General features: G+C 40.6%; 2 protein-coding genes across 5 annotated transcripts in view; both read left to right on the top strand.

Annotated features, from left to right (window-relative positions):
* Window positions 1-8,560, top strand: part of clasrp (CLK4-associating serine/arginine rich protein) — a 163,796-nt gene extending 155,236 nt beyond the window's left edge. The window contains exons 12-21 of one of the 4 annotated variants that reach the window (XR_013798605.1): window positions 1,269-1,451; window positions 1,776-2,087; window positions 2,189-2,359; window positions 4,787-4,830; window positions 5,764-5,824; window positions 7,064-7,122; window positions 7,220-7,266; window positions 7,373-7,461; window positions 7,662-7,686; window positions 7,787-8,541. Coding sequence is in view for 3 of the 4 variants with exons in the window: in XM_079621027.1 (XP_079477153.1) it covers window positions 1,269-1,451; window positions 1,776-2,087; window positions 2,189-2,359; window positions 4,787-4,826; window positions 5,764-5,824; window positions 7,064-7,122; window positions 7,220-7,266; window positions 7,373-7,461; window positions 7,662-7,686; window positions 7,787-7,829 (1,030 nt within the window). In the remaining variant the exon portion in view is untranslated. The other 3 variants (XM_079621027.1, XM_079621028.1, XM_079621029.1) reach the window with 3 other exon arrangements.
* A 101-nt stretch (window positions 8,561-8,661) lies between these two features.
* On the top strand, window positions 8,662-23,115 carry znf296 (zinc finger protein 296). The gene is made up of 3 exons (XM_079621602.1): window positions 8,662-9,326; window positions 13,816-14,130; window positions 20,052-23,115. Exons 1-3 carry the CDS (start codon window positions 9,275-9,277, stop codon window positions 21,575-21,577), a joined length of 1,893 nt encoding a protein of 630 aa, XP_079477728.1. The 5' UTR covers window positions 8,662-9,274; the 3' UTR covers window positions 21,578-23,115.
* The last annotated feature ends 1,566 nt before the right edge of the window (window positions 23,116-24,681 follow it).

The raw sequence follows: 24,681 nt of genomic DNA, 5'->3' as shown, positions 1-24,681 counted from the left end.
TTTGCACATTAGTTTTGAATGATGTTCAAATGATGTAAAAATAACCACAACAACCATTACAATTCAGGTTGCGTCTATATTAAAATTCTGGCCTATACTGATAAACTAATTTTCACGATTTAGCTGATAACCAATGAATTGCCATTATTAAAAAGTATATAGTATTTTGTCTAAAAAACTTAAAATCAATTTTAAATGCAAGTTAATATATGTAGGTGTTATAATGTACATTATGATAAATTGATATTTTCTGAAGATTACATTTAGCAGTGTTAAGTTATTAGTGTTTTTAAAGATTGATTTTGAGGGTTAAAGGTTGGCAGTTAATCAATGTCAAAATAGGGTAAATGACAATGCACAATACAATATGACCAATAATGATAAATAAATAAACTCCAACATCGATAATTGCTATGGGACAGATATATTGTGCATTAATGATTACAATTACATATACTACCTTTCAAAGAAATTCCTTCTTTTATTCACAATTTGACCAGAAGTGACAATGATGAAGTTTATAAAATCACAAAAGATTTCTACTAAAAAAATAAATGTAGTTTCTATTCATCCTGAAAAAAAAATGTATCCCTGTTTCCACAAAAATATTAAACAGCCCAATTGCACCAAATCATGTTAGAATGATTTTTGAATGGAGTAATGAGCCCAAACATTTGAACAGTAATGTACATTGTTTCGTTTATTTTATTTATTAAGCACTTTTACACAACTGACCATTGAACAAAGTGCTGTACAAAATCTAAAACACACAGACAACCACAAGAACACAAACCACACTTAAAATAACAGCGAAATAAACCCCTCAGTTTTAATAGCCTACACAAACAACTACTATACCCCATTAAATGCTAATGTGAGGAGGTATTTCTTCAGCTTGTCTTTAAAAACACGTAATGTGGCTGCCGATCTGAGAGAAAGGGGTAGTAGATCATTCCAGAGTTTTGGAGCTATCGCTACAAAAGCTCGATCTCCACTACTCCGTTTAGTTCTGGGAGTCGTTAAAACCAGCTGGTCAGCTGACCTTATAGACCGTTATAGGTTCATATTTATCAATCAAATACAATGGAGCCATACCATGCAATGATTTATAAACAAAAAACACAATTTTTCAACTTTATTCTATAATCGATCAGTAATCAAAACTGGAGTAATATGGTCTCTCTTATGTACATATTATACATACTTATATACATCATATATTAATATTAATGTATCTTGCTCTCTCTTTTCTCTCCTTCATGTCCCAGGCCAGAGTCAGACTCGAGTTCAGAGTCACGCTCTCGTTCCCGAACCCCAGGCAATGATAAGATCACCTTCATCACCAGCTTCGGGGGCAGTGAGGATGAGGGAGCCACCGCTGCACAACCTCCGCCTGCAGCGGCGTCAAGCCAAACCTCCTCCAACACTGCAGGTCATAGCAGGGGCTCCCGGTCGGTAACTTCCCCTTTCTACTCTCTGGCTCCTTAGTGGCTTTGTCTCCATTTATTTATAAGCTGTGATAGCATGTAGTCCACTGTGCGAAGAGAATTGCCACAGGTTGAGCTTTAAAATGATTGGTGATATGGTTGAGGGAGAGCCAACCAATATCTGAGTTGGCTTTTTAGTCTGTTGATTATATTTTGTGGCATATTCAGGGTTAAAAACAGCTTGGAATCATTTAATCCTGAGAACTAGAAGCTCTTTGGCTTGTCTTGTGAGTTAATCGGTTTTATAGGTTCCTCATGATGACATGGCGCTTTGTGTATATCTTTCAGCCGAAGACGGTCTTCCTCCAGTCACTCATCCTCTTCCTCGCGCTCCTCTTCGCACCGGTCCTCGCGCTCATCCTCACGTTCCCGTCGGAGTCGTCGTTCTCGCGGGGGCAGGGACCGGGACAGCCGGTACTCCAGGTCTCGATCTCGCTCTCGGCGGCGGTCTGACTCTCGTTCACGGCAGCGCAGTGGAGGAGTTGGCTCGAGGAGACGATACGACAGGACGAGGTCTCGTTCCACGGATCGAGGTAGAGACAGGAACCGAGACAGAGACCGGGATAGGGGGAGGCGCTACACGGGCCGTAGACGAACCAGGCAAGGAACTTCCTTGAATTCAAGACTAGATTCTTTGATTATGAAAAAATGTATTATTTGTCTTTGGTGAATTTGATCGGATGAAACACTCCCTCCCTCAGGTCTCGCTCGCGCTCACGTTCGGGTGATCGTTACCAGCGTCGGAGTCGCAGCTCTGCGTACAGGAGGGGCGGCAGCGTCAGTCAAAGCCCCTCACACTCGCCTGCTATCAGCCACAGCCCCTCCCCCTCCTCACATTCTGCTACACCTGCTTCTGCAGACAAGCTGAGAAAGTAAGTCGTGAAAGAACTGTAGATACGCTTTACCGTGAACCTACGGGATGTGATTTCCATATTTTCTACCCTGAGAAATATGAACCGCATGAATTGTGCAAATTGCTACATGTCTGTCTTGTCAAAAAAGCATTAGCTATAAATAGCAAAAATATGCTATTTGTCGCAGTTGTTATTTATTTGGCCAGAAAATAAGATGAAATTCTGATAGCTTGCAATCATTGAAATCTTTGAATAGCACAGACTAACAGAAAAATGCATGTATTTATCAGTTGTCATTCTATATCTCCCAATAATGTCTATGATATTTAACTGCTTAGTTTTATGATAACAGCTTTGATCATAAAACTAAGCTAAGTATATAATCCAGTGAAATAAAATAATGATTCAGAGATTTACATATAAACACTCTTTTAAAGCCTAATGTATCATATTTGGTAGCCTGGGTTTCCCCATACTGCCTTTGCGCAGCGCGATTTTATCACGCTGAAAGGCAGTCTGGAGACCATGGACCAGATTTTCGCCTCGTTTTGGGAACCAATCACAGAACGGGGAGGGAGCAGCAAGACGATGACGACATGCGACACAACTAAGCAGTTTGTTTATATCTATGGATTCAACATGGCAGCAGACGCGATTCACGCGAAGCTACCTTTTGATGCAGCCTTAGATATTGTTCTAAGTAGTTTAGAACGCAAGTTTATTTAGAAAAAAGAGCCGCTTTTGGCGTCTCTACATACGTCGTCTGGTATAATGGAAACGATTGGCTATGAGCTACGTACAGGCGCATTTGATAGACATTCTTAGCACACAATAAACGGCGCCGGCGCATTCGTAAACCACGCCTCAAATACGAGAAAATGCACATGTGGTTCCCAGACCCAAGTCTCAACGAGAATTGGGTCTGGCGTTAGCCAGGCTACATATTTGGTACATTTTAACATGAATTTTCTAAAAAATGATGTACAGATAGTCAAGTAAACCCAAGTTGCTTCAGTCTAGTAAGTCTTAAGTAAGTCTTAATATAGAAATACTACAAACAACATAAAAGTTATTCCTACAATGACCTTATAAAAACAGCTAAAAAAACCTGAAGGCACAGAAGGCATGTAGTAGAAACTGTTTTTATTTTTATTTATTTTTGGCAGTTTTGATCATATTAATAATTTATGCCTGGTTCATATTACACAATTTTTTTTGTCTGTTAGGATAGTCACTGTGTCAGATTACGCGATTTTGACTCGTAAAATCTTGTCGTGTTGTGGACAAGAAACATGTCAGACTACACGTTGCTTTCTGACCAGCCATCGCGTGCTGTCTCACTCACACGTTCACTCACACGCACACACTCTCTCGCGCTCTCACACACAAACGCACACATGCTCACACATACACACACACACACAGACAAACACAGACTCTCACTCGCACCTACTCACACACATGCTCACTCACACACGCGCACACATACTCACTCTCATGCTCACTCACTCACACACACACAAACGCACTCACTCACACGCACTCTCTCGCGCTCACTCACACACGCTCACTCACTAGCGCACACACACTCTCTCTCTCGCTTGCTCACTCACTCTCATCATGGAGGACTGGAAAAATAATCAAACATGCTAGTCTTTTTGTCGTGATGTCGTGAAGCATCGCAGACGCGACGTCGGTTGTCGTCCACTATGACACCCTTTACGAGATGAAACGATAGAATCTTGCGTTCCGACGGCCGTTGTCGTTTACGAATCCCCATGACATTCTACGTCAAACGAATCGTGCAAAAATCGGGCTAAAATCATGTAATCTGAACCAGGCATAAGAGGCTTTAGAAATGTGCAGCTCAAATTTGACACAGTTGACTTTATTATTGTCTTAAAGGGGTCATCGGATGCAAAATTCACTTTTATATGGTTTGCATATAAATGTGTCTTTGCAGTGTGTGGACACAACCACTATACAATTAAAAAAAATTCATTCACTCCTTTTTTTTTTATCCTCAAAAAGTCAAAACACTCTCAATAATCAGGCCACTTGGATTTTCTGATCACTATGTCATCATAATGCTCATGCTCCGCCCACAACCTCTGACAAACTGTCCCGTATTAGCATATTTCTGCCCTCAGCCATTTGACACCCCCCATGGAAGACAGGGGTGGGGTGAGCAGTTGCTCATTATCATTTCAAGAGACATGCACCGAAGCAGGTCACTGTGAACAGAGCTGTTTTTAAGGAGGTAAAAGTTGTTGTACACAACCATTGAGAAATTTTAACCAAAGTATATTACAAACTTTACATGAACACCCTAAAGAATCATACCAACTTGTGGAAAATGGGCATCCGATGACCCCTTTAAGCTGATCCACATGCCTGGAAAGTGACAACTTACTAAATGTCCTCTCTTATTTCTCTCTCTCGCAGGCCTGAAACTCCGGGTGGTAAAGAGACTGGAGCTGCCAAAGTCAGTAAGAATTTGATATATCTCGATTTGTTGCTAAAGACTCCGCCTCCCTCACCCCTGACAGGCTGATGCAGTTAACAATCAGGCTCCTGCCCATCTCTCGGCTCTTCAGAGAGCCGTTCTCATTTGAAATGTGTGTGATTGGCTGTCCACTTGGTGGTCAGCTGACCTCTGTTTGCAGAATGGCAGCCATATCTGAACTTACCTGACTTTTTTTGGTATGCGTGTAAGAAAGAGACGGGGAGTGACCAGCGTTATCTCTAAAGAACCTGATATTTCTGTGTGCTCTTCTTTGGAACCGCTATAGATTTGCCTTTTATTTAAGGAAATGGCACATGTATTTCTCATTTATTTAACTTAGTATAATTATCTGAATGATGGGTTGTTGATGGACACCTGTTAATGAATAGAAAACTACAAAGGAATAATGGTTCCTAGCAGGTTTGCTCAGAGTTTTGCTTCTGCCCTGGGCTTGTCAAGACAGGCAGAGCAACTTCACTCACTCGCACACCTAAACACACCTGCATAAGTCAATACACATTGTCCTTGTATGTAAAGGTTGAACAGCTTTTCTGCAATGGATAAAGTTGCTGCCATTTTGTAACTGTTCCATCGAGTTGGTGCATCTGACCTGGAGAGGAGAGTCGAGTCAACACTTCTGTACTGTTCGAAATGTCTGTTCACACCTATCCATATACCTAAAAATACATCCAGAACATAAACATCACAGGCTTCTCTGTGTAACGGGACCACCTGGTGCTATTCAACATGCAGCATATTAAATGATCTGCATGTAGTTTAAAACTCCCTCGTATTTCTGCATGACGTGACCCAAGCTTAACCTAGTAAATTAGATGCCTTGTTGTTAGTCGCTGTTCTTTGCCTGAACAAGAACTTTCCCATCCTGCTTGTTCTAAAGTCTTTGTGTCCATTGCAGCCCAAGATGACCCCTCAAGAGAAGCTCAAAATCCGAATGCAGAAGGCCCTAAACAAACAATGTGAGTTACTCATTCAGGCATCCAGGAACCAGCATCTCATACAATATTTATGCCAAGAATAATATATCGGTTAGCATTTATTTATCAGTCAGAATTGGATATTTAAATGTACATTATGTCGCTTTTGGCAACAAAACTGCATGTATTTTGCATAAGAACATAGTTTTAGTTGTGCTTCGGCTCTGTGTGACTGGGGATGTATATGGTTCTTTCTCATTTTATCTATTTATTTATCTTATACTGAATAATACAGCATTTCAATTGTGTGTGTGTACAGGTTTGGCTATACCTTATGAGGGCCTAATGTCCTCGCGTATATAGTGAAATATTATGACAACCAACTAGTGAGGACATTTTCACTAGAAGTAAAAAAAAAAAGCCTATATATCGGCCAAAACATGTTTTTATTTAAATCTAGTGTTTTGCCTGTTTCTGTGATGGGTTGGTTTAGGGATAGGGGTCGAGTTAGGCCATAGAAAATATAATTAACCGTATATAAAAATCAATGCAATCTATGCAATGTCCTTACTAATATAGTGAAACAAACGTGCTGTGTGCTAATAGCTAAGGTTCATTAATTTGACTAGACATGAGGCATTAATGTAATAGCTTTTTTGTTTGATCTTATCTTTGGACACACTCTGTTCCTGGCATATGTGAGCCCAGCTCATGTTTACATGCGCTTGTATACAGTGATCATATCTCTAGTGAAATGTGCATTTACTGGCTCTGATTACACTACTGTTCAGTTTAGAGTAATATATATATATTTTTTTTTTAAAGAAGTCTGCATTTATTTGATCAAAAATACTACGACGATTAAATAAATAAAAATTCTGTGATGCAAAGCTGAATTTTCAGCATCATTACTACAGTGTCACATGATCCTTCAGAAATTATTTTAATTTGCTGTTAAATAAACATTTCTTATCACACTTAAAAACAGTTGTGCTGCTTATTTTTGTGAAAACCATGATACTTTTTTCCTGGATTCTTTGATGAAAAATTTGTTTAAAAGAGCAAAATTTATTTAAAATTGAAATCTTTTGTTACTTTACTTTCGTCTTTGATCAATTTAACGCATCCATGCTGAGTAAAAGTATTCAAAATCTTACTGACCCAACGGTTTTGAATAGTAGTGTACACCACATGTTTCTAAGCTGTGCGTGTGTTGTGGGAAAGACATGTGAAATCAAAGCCTGTTGACCCTGCCTCACTTTCTGCTTTCACCTTCAACAGCCAAGGCGGATAAGAAGGCAGCGCAAGCCAAGATCCAGCAACAAGAAAACAAGCGGCAGGTAAAAGCATGGGTGTTCGTTTGGTATGTGTGGGTGGGGAGTTCCAGGTAGTTCTGAACTTTAACACTCATGCTTTTTTTTCCCCCTCCCATCACAGGAACGAGAAGGAGTTCTTCGCGCAATGGCACGGAAAATACGCATGAAGTGAGTCCCAACATGTATATACATGTGCAACGTGTTCATGTTGTGGGAACTGTCCTCTCGGTTTGCAACGGAGAAGATACAGTTTGGTCATTGTTTGGTCTTGTAGGGAGCGGGAGCGGCGGGAAAAAGAAAGGGATGAATGGGAGAGGCAGTATGGACGTCAGAGTCACTCGCCCTCTCCCAACGCTAAACACGGTGAGTTTACATCCCACCAAAGAATCCCATCTTCGTACAGTGATACTTGATGTTATCATCCACATAATGAAAGAACTGAATTAATTCAGGTATTAATTGTGCTCTATGGTAAAGGATTCTGTAGATTTAACGTGTGGTAATAAAGCGTATGAACAAACTCATGAAGAAGATTCTAATCATAAATCTTGAACAACCCACAGGTCGAGACTACGGCTCATCTAGAAGGTATGCTGAAACCAGTTTGGACCAGCCACACTTGTCCATTTGATCTAAACGTACTGCCGTTCATGCTCATTTCAACCATTTCTACTGTCTTCCTCAACAGGAGATCACGCTCAAGATCACGGAGTCCGCATTACCGGTACTGAAGAATCGGCTGATAAAACAAGACATTTTAGGAGTGAATGGTGACCAGAATGGCAAGAGTTTACATGCAAGTTTGGGAAAAATTACCAATAAAATTTATTTCACTCACTTCAGCTTCGTACATCTTCTGAAGGTTGCAATGGAAACAAATAAAATCATTTCTAAAATGTGAAAATGAACACCACCATGCTCTCAAAACACATTTTGCCTCGATTTCTTGATATTTCACAGCAGGATTCCCAGGAATGCTTTGAGCTGCTATGATTCTAATCAAGCTTTGCTGATTTGAGTTGATCTGTGTTGAGTTTTGTGACAAGATTGGGATGGACCTAATCTCTCCCTTGTGTCTCATACTCTGTTGATGGAGTTCCCCCCAAAATGCAAATACTGTCAATTACTCACTCTCATGTTGTTGACTGACTTTTTGTGAAACACGTCATTCTGCCTAACGTGTTCTATGAAAAAAATAATGAATAAATGACATACTTGTTGTTTTTTTGGGGGGGAAAGCGGTGAATCTGCCCATTTTACCTCATCATTGTACATAAATCCCTTCATTAAAGAGTGAGGAAGAAATCTTTTACAGAAATGCAGATTCGAAATGCTCATCTTTTTCACTCAGCAATGTAAATGTCTAGTGGTTATTACTTGAATTGGAAACAATCAGTGATGGTCACAGATTTTTGACATTGTAATAAAAAGCTAATCATGATTAAAAAACCGTTGGTTTGGGTGTTTTTTTCCCCGCGTTCTCTTTGCCGTTACCACAGTTACGTGTTGTATCCGCCAGATGGCGCACGTCACTATTAGAACCCTCGTGATTCTATGCAAATTGCTGTTTTTAATGGGAATTTTATCAGTTTAAACACAGACACATGTAAACTGTGTCCGTCAGCCTGTATTTATTACCGCCGTCAATCACAAAATAGAAGCAAGCCTCTGAAAGTAAAGCGACAGTTACTCTTTGGGTTTCGAAACAAGCCGGACAGCCGAACAAACACCTGTCTCAGTCGACCTCGATAAAGCCACTTCCTCTTCACCCACATCCTTAACCAGCACATTTTTATTGGTGTCAGAGCAGCAGCTGCGCGCCATCAAAACGACTATTTACATAAGTCCTCCAAATACGACAGGTAGATAAGGAATAGAATGAGTTTGAGTCATTTAAAGTGGTTCTAATGTTGCTGTCTAAGCACAGCGGAGTTGTTTAATGAGGTCAGTGATAAGACCGAGGAGGATGAAGATGATGGGCGGGCTGAAGGACTGGAGGCGTTGCTCATGCCCTCCTCCTCCTCCTCCTCCTGTAGGGCCAGCTCACAGAGACAGTGTGTGAACTTGAATACTGACGGGGCTCAGCAGCAGCACAGTCACACATCATTGCTGTTTTATGAGATTTAAAGTGTTCGCTTATTAGTTTTGGTGTAGTTCTAGAGGAGCTTCTCTCACTATGTCCAGACGCAAACTCGGCAGCAGACCGCAACACCTGAGCGCAATGCAAGGTAAGCTGGATTCAAGACAACTTCATTCACATTTAAACGAGAAAACCACCAACATATGCATGGAGAACCGAATATGGATAATGTGGGGGAGAGAGAGCATAACCAATAACGAGGAATCAATGTAACGTTAGCCTAATAACTTTTCACGTGGTTTGTGTCTCACTCAGTGCGTGTCCAGAACTTGACATTGGAGTTGAAATGATAACATACCCTCATGTTTTTTATTTAAATGTGTTGCTGTCAAGAAGTATCGAATCAATCCGTGTATTAAATATGTATAGGCTTTTTTTTTTTTTTTTTTTGGTTAAAGTTCCGAGTTGGAGCAATAACATTGCACTTCCTTATTGCATCTTCATGATATCTTTATGTTTTGGTGCCGTCACTCATACCTTAGTGGCTACTTTTTAATATTTACAATTAGTTTTCATATTTTTACACACCCTCTCATTCTCGGATGGTATTCTTAATTTTACCTGCTGACAAGTGCGCTTGCTTCACTTCCAATATTTCTGCTGCTGTTGTTGTTTATTGATATTAATACTTGATTGATAAACATAGTCGGCGTACTACGACGTATGAGTGGATATGACATATTGTTTTGATCATCGTTTTGTTTTGTTTTATCTTCTAACTGTGGGCGGCTGTGCGTGTCTCACCTGACCACAAGACTTGAGTCTAGTTTGATGTGTGTGTGTGTGTGTGTGTGTGTGTGTGTTGTTAGCGGAGTCTGATTTGTGAGTCGGATCTGTTCAGTGAATCGGTTGAAGCAATTCATTGACTGACGGGACTAAAAGGCAAAGTTACTTTATATTTTAGTAAACGTGTTTGTAATGTTGCTATGACATTTTATCAACACTGTTAATTTTGGTTTTACTTTATTGCATTTTACTAACATTTATTTATCTATTTAATTTGAGGTATTTGACTTTAGTATTACAATGAAAGTGAACATTATATTTAGGATTTTAATTACTTTTCTTTGTGATCTGAACTGAGACATGAAATTGTAATAAACATCCCTAATAATGAAAAATAAACCGCATTACATATGGCTTTACTGATCAATTAAAATATTCCACAACGAGATGTCAAGGGCCACGTGATAACGTGAAAACAACCGCTAAACGCGTGAAACGAACTGGTCGAAAGAACCGATTCACTTAAATAAATCGGACTTCCAGTCACTAATTTGTGAGGGAGAGCAGCCGCGCCTTTTGCGTGTCGGCACAAACAACCAGAGCTGTTGAAACAGGAAAGGTGACATTTTTGAGTAACCACAGGTGAAATCCTCCCCTTCCCAGGACTGTCTGTACCTGCATCGGCATGGACAGCCTAGCCCGGGCAGTTGGATCCAGTCCAGACTCTCTCTCTCTCTCTCTCTCTCTCTCTGTGTGTGTGTGTGTGTGTGTGTGTGTGTGTGTGTGTGTGTGTGTGTGTGTGTGTGTGTGTGTGTGTGTGTGTGTGTGTGTGTGTGTGTGTGTGTGTGTGTGTGTGTGTGTGTGTGTGTGTGTGTGTGTGTGTGTGTGTGTGTGTGTGTGTGTGTACGCACGCTCTGGAGTCCATGACCACAGCAGCGGCGCCCAGGTCAAAGGACAAGTTCCTCTTAACTCGCCATCTATACAGTCCTCTGAGCAGGATCTGTGTCTGCAGCAAATTCATTGTGTATAGAAATGAAATCCTCCATAAAAGACGTAGCCTACTAAAATATGGAGATTTGATTCACCCCAGGCGGCCCTGATGCTGATTTGCTTCTGTATAAATGAAATTCAGCAGCATTGCAGCCTTAAATGTTGCCTTTATCATTGCAGTGTAGTGTAATGTTTCTTTATTCGTAATTCATATTTCAAACTTAAATTTAATTAAATTTTATCCTATATGCAGCTTCTGTGTCAACTTCACAGTGTATGAAGGGGCAATGCATGAAACTTCCAGACCGTATTCATAAATTCATATTTAAAACATTAGGGCCTGGTTTCACAGACTGGGCTTAGAATAAGCCTTAGTTCAATTAGGACATTTAAGTAGCTTTTCTAATCATGCCCTAGAAAAAAAAACATTAGTGATGTATTTCTTGAGACAAAACAATGGCACTGATGTATTTAAGATGTCTTTCTTTCAGTTAAAACAGCTCAAACATGCATTTTAGTCTGAGACTAAGACTTGTCTGTGGTAATTTGATAAAAAAAATTAATTATTGTGTAAATGCATTTATTTAACCTCTTTACAGCAATAATCAGTGTTTAAATGCACTTTTAGTTGTACAATGTAAAAAAATATTATATGATCAATAAGTTATTATATGTTGAATAAGATTCAACTATTTTTTTTAAACCAATTTAATGTAATTTAATTTGAAATGACTTAAACATCCAAGTTGATTGTACGTAAAAATTTAAGGCAGCAACTTTTTTTTTTATTATGTTTTTTTTTTTAACAATGTATACATGCAGCTTCTGTGCCACCGCAGTGTAAAAATGACATTAGATGCACTAAGGGACAACATATGAAAGTGACTTTCTCTTTAGACACTTTGAAAAGTTTATAAACTAGACTTTATTTTCAAGGTCCTGTTTGGCTCAGCTTTGACCTGGCTTGATTTACATGCTGCATCGCTCATTCGCCCCGGCGGTTATGAGTGGTGTGAAAGACACCTTGTGTATGTCAGCAGACTTGTGAGCATGGCAGGACGACTACAGTGCACAGAGCCTGATATATCAGCATGCACTAATGGGCGAATTGCTCAAGCAGGTCGGAGCTGCATCGCTCTACTTCCTGTCACAACAGCCCTCGGTGGCAGAGACACAGGAAGTGGTCAGTATCTGCTGACCAGACAGAGCCGTGCTGATGCTGACAGTTTAGCAGTACGCCGACAAATGCAGAGAACTGAAAGTAGCACATTAGAAGAGAAACGAGGCTGTTGCAAAGCCGCTCAGTTGGGTCATTTCAAGACTTCCAAGGGCTCCTCGCACTGTGCTTAACCCCTGGTTATCTTCGTTTTAAACCCCGCTTGTGTTTAGAAGTGGGATTGACACCACCTTTTTACCCTGTGTGGTTATGAAACTGCTGTATTGTGGTTCTAAGCATGTGCTGTGTGAAACTACGCAGTGTGAGAACATTACACACTTTGGACAGTAACAGAAACACCCTGTATTATAAACAGTAGTTTCAGCATTTGAAGGGAAAAGGGTCAAATGGTGACAGAAAGCACACCAACTGGAATAAGTGACCTTTTCACTAACTTTTATAAAGGCAGCGACTTACTTTTATAGTCCGAAAAGTCCATTCAGTGATTGTACAATCCGAAATATATGGTGTCATTATGTAAAATCATCCAATGATCATTCATCCTCTTTCGTCCAATCACTGACAATGACATGCGAATATGCAAATAAAAGTGTTTACTTTAGGGTTAACCTAAAGGGTTTAGGTATGTACAGTGTGAAATGTCATATTGTTATTAGTTTATAATAACAAGCATTAATTGTTAACACCATGTAACTAAAGCAGGGCTGGATATGAACCTTTTTGCTCACCAGCCACTTTGGCTATTAAGTTACTAGCTACATATACTAGTTTTGCATGTACATTTCTGAAATGCATAACTTTGACAGTCACCTCTGATAACAGATCACTCTAAATTGTAATGTAGACATGCATTTTTTTTGTAAAGCTGCTTTGAAACTATATGTATTGTGAAAAGTACTATACAAATTTTTGAATTGAATTGAACTAGCTACTCCGCATTTTCACAGGCCACAATTTTGACATTGATACCATGGGGAAAAATTGTCATATAGATTTCTTTAATATTATCTCATAATTTGTCAGCATGTATATTAGGCTGCTGTCACTTTAAGACCTGACGCACGGATCCATTATACGGTTACACGTGTTTTCTTTATCAAGTATTTACGTTCACTTAAAACATAACTGACTGTGTTTACATGAATACTCACCAAGACAGTCAAATATATACACACAATATTGTTAAAATGACAGTTTAAATGCAATAAGCAGCATAAAAATAACTCCATTTAGTACTGAGACGGCTTTATGTGTGAATGCACTAAATTATGCTTAATATGTGCAATCCCACACTGAAATTCAAGCCCTGTAACGCCAACAATATTCATCCAGAGCAACTCAAATGAGTGAGTGAGAGGAGGCGGGTTTGTGTGTCACTCGCTGTTGCAGAGATGAGCGAGCGAGAAAGCGCAGCTGGAATTCTGTGGAAAATTAGTATTGTAAGCGTTTCAGATATTTAAGTATCTATGTATTGAAAAATCGCTATTTTTGACAACACTACATTGCACTTAGTTTATCATTTCAGATGCTTTTTGAAAAAAACGAAACGTATATATTTTATTTAAATGTCAACCCGCCAAAGTGGCTAGTAAGAGTGACCGCTGCTGAAATCCACGCATTTATCAAGTTGGCGGGTGTTAATGTCCAGCCTTTTTACAGCAATATCGTGTTGTTCTGCTCACAGACGCTCCGGATCCCACAGTCGTCCCCGTCGCCGTCTCCTCGCCGTCACCCGAGCGGATGCCTCCGCCTGAGGACGGAGGTCGTGACCTGCTGACATGTGGCCAGTGTGGTCAGGCGTTCCCGCTGGCACACATCCTCACCTTCATCCAGCACAAACAGGGCGGGTGTAGCACAGCCAGAGCCCAACCTCAGGGCCACACCCCTCCCTCTCCGGCCAATCGCACGCAGGTGGAGGCGGGGTTTGTGGAGCTCCGGCGCGTGACGGGCAGGAGATGGAAGGAAGAGCCAGGTGTGAGGGTGGAGGCCAACCGAGCCGGTGAGTTCTAGCTGCTAATTAGTGTCTTTTTCTGTAAAACTGTCCCCTCATTTAACAGCCTCGTCCCCAGTCCGGCTCATTAGGCCGCCGTTGCTGTGGCGCTGAGGCCTTGGTGAGTTGGAGAGTTAGAGACGCCGGGTCTAATTGTGTGGAAGGGATAGGTAGTTCTGCGACACACGCGAGCAAACGTACACTTATACACACACCCTTGGGGATGCTGGAAAGACACCTGAGCACACCTGAGCATCTCCTTAGCTCTGTCTCTCAGGTGAAGTGGCCAGGTAAACACAGCACAGTCAGGCCAGCAAACTGCACAACTCCCAGAGCGCAAAGCCCTCATTATTCCTGCACCGGCAGTCGTACAGGTGCTGCTGACCGGGGCTGTTGTTCACTCGCTGCACTCTTCAAAATACACTCTTCAAATGTGCACTCTTAAATATAAAGGTCCCAAAAGGTGCAGTTTTGCAGCGATTCCATTGAAGAAGAAAAAAAATTCTTAGTGTGAAGAACATTTGAATAATCTGAAATAGACCTGCATGGTTAATCAAAATAAAAACAAAATCGTGATATGATCACAAAAGGCTGCGAGGTAATTAAATAAATATATGCTCTGTGTGTTTCAGAGTGATCAGAGCATCTGAACATCACAGTAAATGCAGTTTTCCATCAAAATAAAAGTTTTGAAGAATTTAAGACAGCCGAGCCGTAAATATTAGTATTGTAATTTTGTAGTTGTGGTGTAAAGTTATATTATTATATAATTTTTTCTTAAATACTAATTTTTTTTGCATTTGAGTAAAAGTATTACTGTAGTAATATTTCTTATTTAGTAATGTATTTTTTTTAGCAATAATTATTATTATTATTTCATAGCCACACATTTTTTACTAAATTGTGAAGCACTACAAACAACATAGTTTTTTTTCACCCTAATCGTGCATCTCTTATCTGGAAAACCTTTTGTGCAATGAAAAGTGTCCATGGATGTTGAAGGTTCTTCATGGAAGCAAAGATGCCAATAAACCTTTAAGATTGTAAAAAAAAAAAAAAAAAATTGGGTGAAACATTGAACTGTTTTGACTGTTAAACAGGATGTTGGTATGTGTGTGTGTGTGTGTGTGTGTGTGTGTGTGTGTGTGCACTACTCGAGTGTTTTTCAGTGCAGTAGTGGGCCGTAGAGGTCTCGTCGGCCTGTGCAGGTGTTGCTGTTTCTCAGTTTGATGCTATTGAACCGTGACCTTGAACCGCTTCCTCATATGGACACGATTCTTTCCCTACAACATGAGCAAAGCAAACATTTATTAGTTCATCATTGCAGACCGTTTCTAGAGGCAAGCAAATGATTATGATTGATTGTGATCAACAAAACGTTCTGCTTTCGGGTCACTCCCTCTTATACGTACACATGTCTGCGCTTCCTTCCTTTTCGTGCTCTGCATCCGTCCGTCCACGTTTCTTGATTCTCTGGGGTTCATTCCCTCTTGCGTTTTTGTGTGTGTGAAGGTGTATGTTGCTGATAAAGGTGTCAGGGTGAGAGGTGCAAAATATGCTAATGTGTTACTTCCTCACTGTCAACAGTCTTGGGTTATTATTGAGACTATCAGAGGCCGTAGAATGAGATGAGAGATGGGGTCTGATAAAGACTGTTCCAAGCTTACTCCTTTTTGAACTGTCTTTCAAGCAAAAGTGTTATGCATGTCCTGTGTTATGTCCCAAAAAGGAGTATGTTATATATGAGTGAGTGATAATTTGTTTAAACTGACATGTCAGGGTTGCCAGGTCTGCATGATAAAATCAGTCCACTGGAAGAATACACACTGCCATTCAAAAGTTATATATATATATATATTATATATATATTATATATATATTATATATATATATCTTTTTTTTTTTTTTTAAGTCTTGTCTATCAAGTTTGCATTTATAACACAAATTTATAAAACTGTAATATTGTGACCTATTTTTACATTTTAAAATAACTACTTTTAATATAATTTAATTCCTGTGTTGGCAAAGCTGAATTTGGTGCTTAAGTAATATTATTTCTTCTTCTTCTTCTTCCCAATGTTCAAAATTGTTGTTGAACAGCTTTTTTTTTTTTTTCAACAATGAAAAAAATAAGCCTTTACTGTAATTTTTGATCAACTTAATGAATCCCTGCTAAAGATTACTGCAAATTGCTGAGCCCAAACTTTTGAGCGGTGGTAAATGCCACTCCATAACCAAACAATATGAACTATTTTCCATTTATTTGTAGCATTATACATATATAACATATAATGTAGGTTATCTCATTAAAAATAACAAGTTTGTAACCATAGAAGAAAGGTGAAGCCAATGTCATATTTATATGTATTTTACTTGTGCTACATATAGTTAGATCTTTAAAGATTCAGAATATATCAGTACCATATTGGTCATCTGTTGATTATTAGACTTTTAAATAAAAATATATGTCCATATTTTAATTGTAAATATTTTTTCCCATTTAATTTATCTAACACGCACATATAGTTAATCTTTAAAAACACAAATTATTTAATAACACTATCAAAAGTAATCTGTAGCAAATCTCTAAATAATATACATTTTTTTTTATTCTGTATTATAATGTTGTGATTCCTATATTCGCTATACAGCGTTTAAAACAATTGATTTTGGTTTTTAGTGTTTTAATATTAATTTATTCATACAAAATAATATCGAATTTTAATATCAGCTTGTCGGTCATTGGTCAAATGTACACATGTTAAATTATATAAGTGACATCGCCAACTACTGGCCTGGCAGCAGAATGCAGCGTTTTTAATCGTTTTTCGCGGATCCGTGGAAACACGGACACGTAAACATACCCATAAAAACCATATCAATTATAAATGTATTATTTACAATTTTTTACTGAACAAATATAATTTGTTCCATTTAAATGCAACAACAAATCTATCGGTGAGTTTAAAAGTATCTAAATTCTTGGCAACTCTTGAACCCCAGAAGGATACATTTTTGTTCTGCTTGGATGAGGGCGTTTTGTATGCATGTCTTATTTGTGCTTTCATTTTGACTCATCCAATGAAAAATCAGTTAACCCACAAACCATCAGACAGGAGTGTGTGTGTGTGTGTGTGTGTGTGTGTGTGTGTGTGTCTGTGCTTATATGTGGGTGTAAAAGAGTGACATAGAGAGATTTTGTAGAGGAATGGATTATTGAATTAGTTTAGACAATGTATCAATAGTCTTATTTTTATTTCCTCCAGCCCTCTCTTTGCTCTTCATTTCAACTGTCCCTTTATTCTCTCTCTCTCTCTCTCTCTCTCTCTTTCTCTCTGTTCCCTAGAGAGAGAAGATTCTGCCTGCTGCTCGTTAGCGCTCTCAGCCAATCTGCATTTTTAATTAGCGGTTATTGCTTCTGCTTAATATGCAATTGCTACCCTGGGCCAAATGGGAATCCTTACAAAAAGAGTGAGGGGAAAGAATGAAAGAAAGGGAGAGGGAAGAGAGAGAGGGAGAGAGAGAGAGAGACAGGCTGGGTATTGTGTTTCACTCCAAGACCCTGAGACAAAAGCCCCTCCACCCGTCCTCCTCGCACCCTCCACCCGAGGGAGAGATTTGGAGGCAGAAGGGGTGTGTGTGTGTGTGTGTGTGTGTGGGTGAAGGTGCAGTCACAGGGGCGATGATTTTTTTCTCTTGTTTTTCATGACCTGTGCAGCTATTTCTTTTTTGTTCTTAAATGAAACCCGTTTCCTCCGTCCGTTTTAACCTCAGAGATCTCTTCTTGCTTTCTGACTCGAGTTCTTAGAGAATAGGAGAGGCTCTTTTTAATCTTCTTCTTTTGCCCCCCTCCCAAGAAAATGCAGAAGGATTTTGACTTGAGGAGATGTAAAAGAGGCTTATAGCACTCTGCTTTGAACCCTTTGTAAGAGAATGGGGGAAAAAATGAAATGAATTTTCCTCTCAGTTTTTTGGGATCCTCTTTGCAGACGGGCCCCATTTATCAAGGAGGCTGAGTCAGGACTCATTTGCATAAAACCTTCGTTTGCCTCGTTCCGCTAATTAGCAATTTGCAGCTTAATTGGCGAGCGGCTCTCTGAAATAGAGACAAAGCTAACCACGTTTAAAAATACCACCAGAGCTGCAGAAGGAGGCCGTCCGTGGTCGTTCTCTCCTGTGAGCACACCTTTAATCAGCCAAGCCTTGCTGACATTACCAGCTCATTATTGCTCTGACACCTGCAGGGGTTTGTGACATGCAGCTTTTCTAACGCAAAGTAAATCTGCCTGAAAAATGAGGGGAACGTGTTCTCTCGAGGTGATGCATGCAGTAAAATTAGTTTTGGGCTGTGTTTAGATATGGGCGATTAGCACGAAAACATGAACCGATCACGTTTCACTCCAAGATCAGAAGGAAATAATTTTTCACGACAAGTTTTCATTACTGTTACGTCCCCATAGATATATATTTTTAGACAGTTAAACAAATGCATCCATGATGTATAAATGCAATTTAAATAATGTATAAAATATTATTCTACTTTACCATAATATTACTGTAATGACAACTTGGAAGGAATGGCATGAAAATATCACAATGCAAAAAACGTAACAATCCCAAAAAATAGGCTTCATTTTAGTCAAGCAAAATTTCTGCATTTGGATTTCGGGGTTCAATATGATCTGATCGTGTTCTTGCCCTGGATACCCGGATAGCTACTACTTTTGCCGAAATGTACTGTATATAGCAGGTATACAAGTTTTCTCTTGCTTTTGTTATTTTTTTAGAACTGGTGAAAACTGCTGATGTTTTTACAAAAAAATCAGATTTAAACTAAACCACGTAATCTCTTAGATCAAAGAATGCAATGTATTTAGGTCATGTGATAGCGTTGTAGCTGATTGAAACATTTATTGTTGCATTGAGCATACTGTTACATTTAATTATAATTTTTTATATATATTTGATCCCTGTTAATATGACATAAGAAGTACAGTATGTTAGCATTCTTTTCTAAACATAGCCATGGACCGTACCTGCCCCGTTTTCACACGTATTTGTGGTTTTACCTGTTTTGCTCTGTTTTCTGTAAATGACCACGTTCGCCTGCAGCCTTTCCTTTCTGCCGTTTCATTTTCAATGCGTCACGATAGACATCTTTCCAGTTCACTCAGCATAATTAGTCAGATATGTACAGCATGAGAAAGGCTCTGTTTGTTTGCACATTTAGTATAGACATTCACACAACCTAGAAATGAAGATTCAGTTAATGGACCTCATCAGTTGGTGGCTAGCTAGAGATATATGCATGTTATGGAGCATTTATTGATTCCAGTACCAAATCAAAGAGTTAATTGTTATTATTTGGAAAATAGACATGACCAGGTTGTATATTCGAAATGCTGAATTGGACATTGAAGACTCACTTATTGAAAGGGGAAGTGAAACCGGTTTGTGTAAGAATTTCATGAGTGTAAAACATATTTCAATATAATGTCCTTTTTTAAAATGATATTAGACAACATTTTTATTCTGAAAATATATTAAAGGACATGTTTTATTCATGTACATTTGGACAAATATTAAATTGAAAGATTCTACTGTTGTTCCTATTGGTATACATGTCTGATTTAGTATATTGTTTGTTTTTTAAGAATTTAAAATGATTGTAAACAATGTATTGAATTGATTGTAATCATAATTATTTTTAAATAGAAATGCTGTTGATTGCCATTGCTCCTAATATGGCGTTAAATCATAAAAAATAAAATAAAAATATGGACCATTTATTAGTTAAACAAGTTTGGTTTTCTCTCCTGGATGTACTGCTATTTTAAGAAATGCCATTTGTTAGGGAGTTTTTGAGTGATTTTAGGTGTTTGTTTTTGACTGATAAATACATTTTCTCTCTCTCTTCCTTTCCAAAACAGAAGAGCCCTCCATGTTCAGCTGCCAGGTGTGTCAGTGTGTGTTCTCCAGCGCATGGACTCTCCTCCAGCACGCTCAGAACGCACATTCTCTCAGCATCTACCAGGTGGAGGACGACACCGTCGTGCACACATCTAAACCGCCGGCCACGATGGACCCGCGACACCTGGGCGCCGCTCTGGCCTCTGCGTTCCAGCCGTCCTCCGCGAGATCCGCTCGCTCTCACAAACCTCCTCACATCTCCACCCCTGCACCGCGGGATCTCCAGAGCCTGAACTTCTCCATGTGTTTACAGCGCCTGGCGGAGGTGAGCTGCAACAGCGGTGGAGTGGTGCCGTCTCCATCCCCGTCTCCTCCAGCCGCTTCACCTTTCCCCCTGTCCTCTCCTCCACTTCACACAGGCTTCTCCTGCCAGCTGTGCGGCCAGGGCTTTCAGTCTCTGCGGAGCCTGTCCGCGCACCGACGCACTCACGCCTGCGATAGACCATATCACTGCGGTGTGTGTCAGCTCACGTTCTCTCAGAGCGGCGAACTTGCACGACACATGAGAAGCCACCGTCGGTCTGCAGCTGGACCGGAAACATCCGATCCCAGCCCTGCCAGTGCGGATGAGGACCGAAAGCTTTCTGGACTGGGAGATAATGATATTTCCGGTGGTCATAACGCCAGCTTGGAGGCTGGCAAGCATCCAGGAGGAACCAGCCTGATCTTGATATCTTCTCAGTCCAGGGGTGCGGATCGCAATCTGCTGCGGTACTACCAGCCTCTGAGAGAAGCTGAAGAAGAGGGTCAAGGTGAACCTCAACAGGCTTCTCCCTACGGCAGCCCCTCGGAGGGCTCTCTGGAGAGCGGAGATACAGGTGGAAGTGGAGAGAGCGGGATCGCCAGCGGGAACTGCACACCGAAGCGCCCAGAACGGGAGGATCGTCCTCAAGGCGAATGGGAGCAAGAGGTGGAGGCTGTGGAGATAGTCACGGACTGGCAGCGGGAGAACGAAAGGAGGCAGGTCACCAGCGGAGGGGGCAAGAAGAAGAAAGAAGAGGCGTGCGAATTCTGCGGGAAGTGTTTCCGTAACAGCAGCAACCTTACGGTTCACCGGCGCAGCCACACGGGGGAAAGGCCGTACCGATGCGGACTCTGTAGCTACGCCTGCGCGCAGAGCAGCAAACTCACACGCCACATGAAAACACACGGTGCCCGCGGGACACGCGCACCCTTTCAGTGTCAGCTTTGCTCTGTCCCGTTCACCGTCTACGCCACGCTGGAGAAACACCTCAAGAAGGTCCACGGACTCACTCACGCCAGCGCGGGAGCCTACAGCCAGGGCTCGCTTGCCGATTACAACGGCCTCAACATCAAAATGGAGGATGATAAATCAGGAGCTCCAATCACAATGCTCACAGAATCTAATGTGGACCTATCAGAGCAGCTGAAGGAGGAGGACGCTGAAATGAGGGTGAGTGTTGATGTGCCCCCTTCTTCTGAAGAAACGGGTCGTACTGCGGCTCTGGGTGAGACCGCAGTATAAAAACAACAACATGACACTCTGATAATGACCAAAACCACCATCTTCTGCCCACAATTCAGTTTGCCCATCTTATCAAAAAACCAAGAAGACCTTACCCGCCTTCACCTCAAGTCACTCTAGGGAGGGAAGCTGGTACTGACCGAGACTTGATAGATTCTCATATCAGTACAAGTGCCTCCGGTTAAATCCTGACTCGCAATAGACTTCTTAGTCCCAGCCACCGTCGTACAAGGCACTTCGAAACCCAGAACATGAACGTTTGACTACTCAGAGTATACGGACACGGTTACAAACCATTTGAGCCTTTTGTTGAGCCCAGAAGACAATCAGACAGGAAGGCCTACAGGTGATCTGTCAATGTGATTTTTGAATTCTGCAATGCAGTTCTGGACGCTGTTGTAGCACTCTACCACAGAGCCTTAAAGGTTCATGGTTCATACAAATCTGTGTGTGACAAAAAATATAAAAAAAATAAAATGGAGAATGGATGTCCAATCCTGCTTCAGGAGGGCCTGTGTCCTGTGTTTAATTAAACACTCCTGAAGCCGCTCATCAAAGTCTTCAGGAACTTTCGGGCTGAAGTTGGAGCCAATCTCTGCAGGAATCGAGCGTCCAGGAGCAGGATAGGACACCCCTGGTCTACATCAGTGTAGTAAGAGTAAGACTTGCACAGATGAATATGAGCTTGTTTAACTATCTGACAGGGTTGCTTCCATTTTTTGGATACTGTATATTAAACAGGACTGATTGGGTCTGTGGCAATACATGTTCACTGTCACATATCACTGTTAAAGAGCATTTGTTTGCTATTTAGTTCATTTAGAATGTCAGAATTGTGTAAATGTATATTTTGCAACTTATTCCAGAAAAAATGTACAACATTTTTTTTTTCTACTGCACAACAAATTAATTTGCGTTGTATTTTGTGAGCCTGTTTAGTCTGTTTGCAGACATTTGTTTCACTGCCCGAGCACATATTAGAAATACTATGAAAAAGTTTTGTTCATATTTTTTTTGTTTTGTCAATTGTGTTTTGTGGAATGAAAAGCCTTGGTTTCTGAGGAGATACTGGATAGGGAACAGCGCTGTTAAATGGTGAACCCACCGAGAGAGCACTTGTGTTTGTTTGTGTATATGTGAGAAAGAGTTAGAGACCAGATATATGATAAATCTATACAGGGAAAGTCTGCTTTGTTACTTTTTTTTTTATGATTATCAATGTCAGGGATCTGTTATGTTACACTTTATGTTTGCGTGGTATCAAATATGGTAGAATAAGTCATCAAATGGAATTTAAAAAAGCAATTTTTTTGTATTAAGCAAATGTGAAAATAGTTGGACAACCAGTTATGTCCGTTTCTTCAGGGAGCAGCGAAAACAAAGCTCTTTTTGTCCTCTGAATATTGTTATAATAATTTCTGTTGATTGAAATGTCTTTATATGTGATTTCTCCCAGAAATCCCTGTGTAGCCCACCACTTTGTGTATTTTGTATTTCTATGGCTATTTGTACGATAATTAAAAGACGAGGCAAAGTCAGAGAGTGTGTGTGTGTGTGTGTGTGTGTGTGTGTGTGTGTGTGTTTGAGTATGTGAGAACCAGAAAGTGTGACGGCGAGTCGAACCTGTCGCTACATGTCTCAGATCACATCACACATCCAGCAGTATTTACACAGATGAGCCGCTCTCCTCATAACTGCTTATCGTTGTTGAGTCATAGTCCGTTAGTAGTACAGTCACATCTGACTAAACCACTGGCTCATTCAGGTTGGCCTTCAATGAACAGGGTTGGATTGAAAACATGAGATTGTTAGGTTGATTACTCGTCTAAGAAAGTGTGATCATACATCTGGAGAGAGAAAGGACTTCTGGGATTGAAACGGGTGGGAGTCGGAGGGGGAGCGGAGTCATCTTAACAGCTCTTTTCTTTTGTAACAAAACCTTCACGCCGGTATCTCTGGCCCCTCTAATGAGTGGGACGCTCTATGATCCCTATAGCTCATTAACAAGCAACCTTTTTAATGAGCTTTCAGCCTGGGCTGGGGGAGGTTGGATTGAAGGGACCATATGTAGCTCTCACCCCATCTCCAATTATCACCGTTTCGGAGGACAGGGGAGAAAGATAGCGAGGCGTAAGGGAGGGCTCGCAAGCGTCATTTACGACTGGTAGTTCAGAAGAAATTCCTGATTCTCTGAATCACAGGTGATCGCCCTGGGACCTGCATCGCTTCTCCTCTATCAAAACCTTATACACCCACCATTTGGTGGCGCACGGTCCCAATTACATAATGTAACACGAGCTTCTGCGAGCTAAGATGGCCTCTGGCTGATGAAAACATTCCCAGGTGCCCTTTGTCTCTCTCTGCACCTTTTCTCTGCACACAGGACTGGCCTGTGTTTATCTTCACTGACCAATCCCGACGTCCCGTTCCTATCAGGGTGTGGTGACGGGTAACTGACCGCTGCAGATGCACATGGACTTTGAGGTGTGTTTTGAGTTCAAGCACAGACCACAATAACTAGCACTGTTTCCGGGTGAAAAGGGAGAAAGTTTGTGGTTTTGCGGTCTCAAGAAACCTGCATGTCTTCAGGGTGGGAGTTGTCTGACGCTAAATTGATTTATTCGTAACCATGTTTCGTAATTTACCTTATGTCTTCTTCACAATGCTCTCAAGATGTTCTTATTGGGAGATACTGACAGAAATCAGGCCGAGGACCCCTTTGGATAGAGAGAGAGAAGGGACGCCCTGTTGTATAAAGCAGATCTTTCTGTCTTTTAACACGCATATAGATATAGCACCATATACACGGGTTTCTGTGCAACGTCATCACACAGATGCGCGCGCATCTAAGAGGCAGAAAGCAACAGTCTTTACGGCTATATCCAGCAGAAGCAGAGATGACGCGGAGCTGTTGTGCTGTAAACTAGCTTAATGCATAGGGTATGTCAGGTTTTTATGATTCACAAACTTAGTTGGACAATTTCATTCTAGTCAACTAACTAACGTTTTACATAATGTTATATTAATATGCAAATGAAACACAAGCAAACAGATCCACTCTGAAATTGCAGTTTATTATTGAGTCAACAAGAATTTACAAACAA

This window comes from Phoxinus phoxinus (genome assembly GCF_949152265.1).
Source record: "Phoxinus phoxinus genome assembly, chromosome: 8".
In the NCBI taxonomy this organism is placed as follows: Eukaryota; Metazoa; Chordata; class Actinopteri; order Cypriniformes; family Leuciscidae; genus Phoxinus; species Phoxinus phoxinus.
This window is presented reverse-complemented; position numbering and strand designations above follow the sequence as displayed.

Excerpts from the sequence above, each read along its gene's own strand:
- znf296 (XM_079621602.1), top strand. The coding sequence starts at position 9,275 with ATGTCCAGACGCAAACTCGGCAGCAGACCGCAACACCTGAGCGCAATG. Across the intron at positions 9,327-13,815 it reads ACACCTGAGCGCAATGCAAG|ACGCTCCGGATCCCACAGTC; the intron begins GTAAGCTGGATT and ends TTCTGCTCACAG. Across the intron at positions 14,131-20,051 it reads GGTGGAGGCCAACCGAGCCG|AAGAGCCCTCCATGTTCAGC; the intron begins GTGAGTTCTAGC and ends TTTCCAAAACAG.